General features: G+C 50.4%; 1 protein-coding gene across 2 annotated transcripts in view; it reads left to right on the plus strand.

Moving 5' to 3' along the window:
* The window catches only part of LOC102372628 (zinc finger protein RFP-like), a 15,411-nt gene that overhangs the window by 1,955 nt on the left and 7,529 nt on the right, over nt 1-5,927 (plus strand). The window contains exon 1 of one of the 2 annotated variants that reach the window (XM_006020252.2): nt 1,709-1,766. The exons of the other annotated variant lie outside the window; for it this stretch is intronic. Within the exon in view, the coding sequence (XP_006020314.1) occupies nt 1,743-1,766 (24 nt within the window). The 5' untranslated portion in view covers nt 1,709-1,742. Of the gene's footprint in view, nt 1-1,708; nt 1,767-5,927 lie in introns of those variants that run through there. 2 annotated transcript variants of the gene reach the window in all.

Consider the following 5,927-nt stretch of genomic DNA (forward strand, 5'->3'; position numbering starts at 1 on the left):
TGGGAGAGTGAGGGGGGGGTCACAGGGATCATGCAGAGCCCCCCATGCAGCGTGGGGCAGTGGGGGGCAGCGGGGATTGCCCCCTGCCCAGCAGCACCCGGTGAATTGGGGCTTTTTTTTTTTTCAAAGAGCCAGGAGCTGGGGTGGGCCGGGTAGCCACTGCTGGAGCTGGGAGAGCAGGCAGGGGATGGGCCTGGGTGATTCCGAGATTCCGAGATTCAGCAACAGCAGTCGAATCTCCAAACCAGATTCGGCTGAATCGATTCAGGACAGTGATTTGAATCACCGAATCGAATCACTGCCCCCCGAATAGACTGAATCCAAAGCAAATACTTGCCACTTCGCACAGGTCTAATGCTACTTGTTGCCTGCAGTGAGGTAGCAGTGTGCTATGTCACCGTATGGCATGCTATGGTGACATAGTGATCATGTGGGTCTACATGTGATAACTGGCTATGTGGCTATTGCAACACACTCCCTGCTTATAGTGCACTGCTACAGTGATAGCCAAAAGGAAGTACTAAAATACAGTGCAGTAACAACATCACCATACGACGACATGTAGACACACCCTTTGTGACTTTAAATTTATGTTGTGTACTTGTTCTGTACTAGCTATTGTTTTGATTTTTTTCCTTAAATAATTCAGCTACTCTTGATACTGGGAGGCATTTCTCCACAGTCAGACCAGCATCTCCCAACAATCTCTTCCTTAGTTTAGGATCAGATACGTCACAAATAATTCTGTCTCTAATAAGGGAATCTGTTATTTTCCCAAAATCACATATGGCCTATAACATAACAATCTTTTCCTTGTTCTGGATCCAAAGCAGTATCTTTCTACAGTCTCATTTTTTTTCTTGGGGTCACCGTACTCATCAAGCGGCTTCATCAGCTGCTCTAATTATTGGGCCCTTCAGATAAATGTGTTCCTCTCGCTTCTCTGTGATTTATCCCAAAGCCATACCTTCATTTTCTCTTCGTTGTCTGCCATGTTCAGTGGTGTGTACAACATTAGTTCTTGCTTCGTTTCCTTCCATGCCAATCCCAGGCTCAGGGTTTTATGGATACTCCATAAAAATCAAGCCTAAAAACTCAGTGGGTAAAAGAAACTTGTACTGTACATAGAAACAGAGAGCAACCAAGCTCTGTGGTCACTGGAGGCAGTGCTGAGGCACAGATGGAGCACAGTGGTGCCATGTTGTATCTGAACTGGTGTGCAGCACCCTGAAAGGCTCTCTTCTCAGGATGTTGTGGCTCATGGCACCTTCCATAGCTCCCTGCACCCACTCCCAAGCCATGTGTTCTAGCTGCTGCTGATGCTGCTGATGCTACATCCCCTTTCCCTGTAACACTGCTCATCTAAGAGAGTAGCCCTTCACTGGGGGTCTGTGCCAGGATGGGAGGAGCAGGGCTGCTGGGAGAAAAGCTGGACGGTGAAATGTGAAGGCAGCCTGGTGTGGGGTGTAATCAGTGGGTATTGAGTTTTGTGGGTGATTAGGGGACCCCTAGGGGGTTGGGGGGTGTCACAGAGCACTGAGGTGCTCTACTCCTACAGAGGGGAAACTGCCAGGGAAAGAGCCCAAGCAGGAAATAAGGAGCCCAGCTGTGGGTTGCCGGGGCAACCAGGGAAGGTCAGCTGACCAGAAGGGGCAGGGCCTGGCTCCTATATAAAGCACAGACAGGAGGCTAGAGGCAGTTCCCTGCCAGCAGCCAGAGAGGCAGGAGTTCCCTAAGCCAGGATGCGGGAAGAAGCTGGACTGCAGGTACAGCTTATGGCAGCTCTAAGAGGCTTGAGCAATGTTGTTATAGCCAGGCGGCTTATGTTTAGTTTATAGCCAAGGGGCTCGAGTTTCTGTTTTGTTTTGTTGTTAAACCGGTGGTTTGGGTGAGGCTATTAGGGGTTGGAGACCCACAGTAGCATGGGGACTCCAGCGCCTGTAAAGGCATGGTGTATGGGGTGCATAGACCCCAGCCCCAGAGAGGAGCGGTTGAGAAGCCCCAGTGCAGGCGGGGTGAGCCCCAGAGAGGGGGCACTACTGAGAAGCCCCAGTGCGGACGTGGCGAGCCCCAGAGAGGGGACAGCATTATTGGGAAGCGCAAGTTAGGCACGGTGAGCCCCAGATAAGGGGCAGCCTACTGAGGAGCCTCATTGTGGGCACAGAGAGCCCAGGAGAGGGCGGCATTATTGGGAAGCCCAGTGTGGGCATGATGAACCCAGAGAGGGCGCAGCATCATTGAGAAGGCCCTGGAGAGGGGGTAGCATTGTGGATAAGGCCCTGGAGAAGAGGGCACAGAGTGAGAGAGGGCTGGGGAGAGCCCTAGCACGGGAGGGAGCATGCGTGAAAGGAAGGAAGGCCCAGAGAGAACAGGAAGGGGCCAAATAGTGATAGAACTGAGACAATGGCTGTTCCATCGGTGAAGTGTGGACTACGGTGTAGGGGAGGAAACGGAGTCGCAGATAGCACCCCCTGGCAGCAGGGCAGTACAAGGGCAGCCTCCTGCTAATTAACACCTATTAATCAGTTATCAACAAGACATGGCAGGCGAGTAGGCAGGCGGTTTCCCCAGGAACAGGTGTGCGGGTCACATTAAGGTTGGCCCAGAGTGGATACCTGTCACAGGGGGCATGGCATAAAAATTGCTACTGCAGTCAAGCAGAGTTCCTGATTTAAAGTTGTTGGTTTTTTTTACTGACCATCTGCAAACTTTTTACTGACACCAAATATTTTTACTGTTTTTTTTCTTACACCTCTAAATCTGAACCTGACCCTTGTCCTCAGTCTGGTAGAAGGGTTACATTTATATTATGATTGTTCCCCTGTTTTGAGGTGTTGGGGAAGGGGGCAATGTGAGTGGGGTATTTTTGGTGGGGGAAGCAGCTGGTGACTTTGGCTACCATGTTTGACGAGGAAAAAATCATTCAGGCCACATTGCAGCATAGAGCTCAGGAATGAAGGTTGGTTGAGTGAATGACACCTCTCAGCTACCTCAAGAACCACCTAAGCATGGGGGCGTGTTTCAGGGTTGGTGACTGTAGCATGCTGGGGTCCCAGAGGCAGCCGTGATGTTCCCTGGTGGCTCCGCAACTGTCCTGCCCTGTCTCAGAAGGGTGCCCTCCCTTCTGTGTCGCTCACTATGCTCTGATGTAACTATGTGATTGAAAGGGAGGCTGCCCATGAGCCTTAGTGTGAGCCCCAGTTCAGCTAAATCACCACCAGGGTTCCCCTGCACCCCGCTGGTCTTAACTATACCCTCAGGCTTGGTGGGTCCTTCTGGACAGACTATGTCCCTGCAGGGCACCTATAGTCTTAAGGGCTAATTGAGTGGCTCCAATCCTCCCCTACACCACGCCTGGTGTAAGCCTTGCAGGTGTTACTGCACCATCAGTTATCGCCTGTTGGGACTTTGGCCTCCTTGACCTCTGCCCCTTTCCTCTAATTGGGTCTTCCAACCTGGGCCCACTGTATTGGAATCTGTCTTTGAGGCACCAGCTCTTGTCTTACCCTTTCAGGCATTGGGCACCGGACCCCTGGCCCCTGTCTGCACCCCTGTCTGGTACCAGGCCCCTGGCCCCCATCTGTCCTCCTGGAGCTGCTGTAATATGTAAAAATGCCTGGAGGTACTAGATCTAATGAACATTAACTAAAGCATGTTAATGCATGTGTAGACATGCCCTGTTATTTCTACATTTGAATTCCAGTATTGTCCTACCCTCCAGGCCTCCAGAAAAGAAGAAATGTTTAGGTTTGTGATTCCAGAATAGACCAGGGAAATGAAAATGGGGAAGATGAGAAGAAAAATCATGTTTTCAGACCTTTGGAGACTCTGCTTTTCCATGTTTTGCTTCTTGACACCTGCTGTTCTGAAACGGTTTTGGAAGTGAAAATCCTGTGTAAGGTCTCATGACTCCTGCCTTTTCAGTACAGGGCAAAAACTCCCAAGGTTCTCAGTTTGGAACCCTCCAAAAATAATTCAACAAGCACTCCATGCCTGACCCCATGGCTGCTCATATGGGAAGGGAATAGGTTAGAATACAGAGGGTGCATCTACATGTGCAATTAATGTCAAGCAATAAACTCCAAAGTATATTGCCTCATTGCTTATTGCTCCTGGGCACTTCATTTGAACAGCATGTTGAGCTGGGTTGGAGCAGCCCCAGCTGACACAGGATCCCAGGTATCAGCCTACCAGCTTGGGATTGCTCCCCCTGGCTCAGTGTGCTACAGAGGGGCTGGCTGGGGCACAAGGGTGCTTCAGCGTAGAGCTAGCTAGCAGACAGCCCTCCACACTGGGGCACCCTTGTGTCCCAGCCAGTCAGGGCAGCATCCACATGTGTGCTGCTGCGGAGTAAAAAACTCTGCAGCTGGATAGTACTTGTATTTACAAGTACTACACTGCTGTGGAGTTAATTAATTTACTTTAGCCTAAGTGGGGTGCACTTGTGTAGACACATACCATTTACTACAGATCTAATTAGTCAACTCTGCAGTAAACATTCAATGTAGACATACCCAGAGTGTGTTAAACAGCAAAACCTCATGGGTATCCCTACCTTACAATTGCCAGACTTTGGATTTGAACCTGGGGCTTCAGCCTTCCTGGTACAGATACAGATGCTAGTCTACCATGTCCTCAGCTGAGCATTGGAGTGGAGATAGGTGGTCAGAGCCCAGTATCTGGGCCTAGACACCCACCCACTCTGCAACCAGAGTGGCAAGCCAGGGTCAGCTGGCCCTTTACCACTTCCTATAAAAACCCCTGACATACATGAAGTGTCTGGACAGCAAGGCTCAATCTTGTACCCAAGTTGTCTCAGCCTTGGTTGGTGCCTCTGCTGGATTCTATGGCTACCTGCCCCAGCTTGCCTATGGACCCTGAGTCTTGCCTGAACCTTTGGCTCCTTAACCCATCTTGGTTTAATCTCCAGGATATCTGACGCAACTGGCCTCCTGACCCAGTGCTTTGTCTGACCCTCTGGATTTCTGACTCTGTTCCCTGGATGGATTTTCAGTCTTCTGGCTTTCTGGCTCCCCTACATTTGGACTCCACACACTGCCCTCAGATCCTGGTTACGTTTTTGGAGCTTGGATGACTGCTAGACCTGGCCATCCATAACCCAGCATGGAATTGGCTTTGCCATGGCTTTTTCTTAATATTTCCCAGGCTCATCTGTACTTCAGAGCTGGCTGTCAGAGCAGTTCAGATATAGTCACTGATTCATCCCCAGTTCCAATCAGATGCTAGATGGACAGGGTAAAGTCTTGTAAAGCATCACTCAGGGACCAGCTGAGTGGATGAGCCCTGAGGATGATGATGCAATAATTGCATCATCATCCACCTGCTTCATGGGCAAACACTGGCTGTCCCTAATGGTACATGTGGGATGCCAGATCCATAGAAGGTAGTGCTGCCCTCTGATGTCTAATCTTCCTGCAATACATAGTCACCTGGACCTGGACATGCAGTAAAGTAGGGATGTCAAAGATATGCCCCCAACACCCAGCTACTGTGCTACACCTTCCTCGGAGTCACCCTGTTGGCTACAAATGTCCAACTCAGGATCCTTAAAATTCTGGTTTATTAGGCGGATTGAAACACTGTAATGAAGTTGACTCACAAACCTTGGGGCTGGTCCCCATGCACATGCATATGCACCCGTACACGCACAGTAGCAAGCTACAAGACTCGGGTATACCTATCCCACAGGCACTGGAGTCTGTTGTCGAGGCTTCTTTCAGTGTGGTGTTATCTTCCAGAAAGGGGTTGCCGGCTGGTCCTTCTGGCTGGACCGGTCGGGTGCTGGTCAATTTGGAGATCAAGAGGGCGCCACTGAGGGTCACTTTTCACTGCTTTTTATCTGTCCTTGGCAGACTTTGGTGACTCCCCAGTTTTCAGGTTTGCCCAATCCAGGGGTCGTTGACCCT

This window comes from Alligator sinensis, unplaced genomic scaffold, assembly GCF_000455745.1.
Source record: "Alligator sinensis unplaced genomic scaffold, ASM45574v1 scaffold1097_1, whole genome shotgun sequence".
In the NCBI taxonomy this organism is placed as follows: Eukaryota; Metazoa; Chordata; order Crocodylia; family Alligatoridae; genus Alligator; species Alligator sinensis.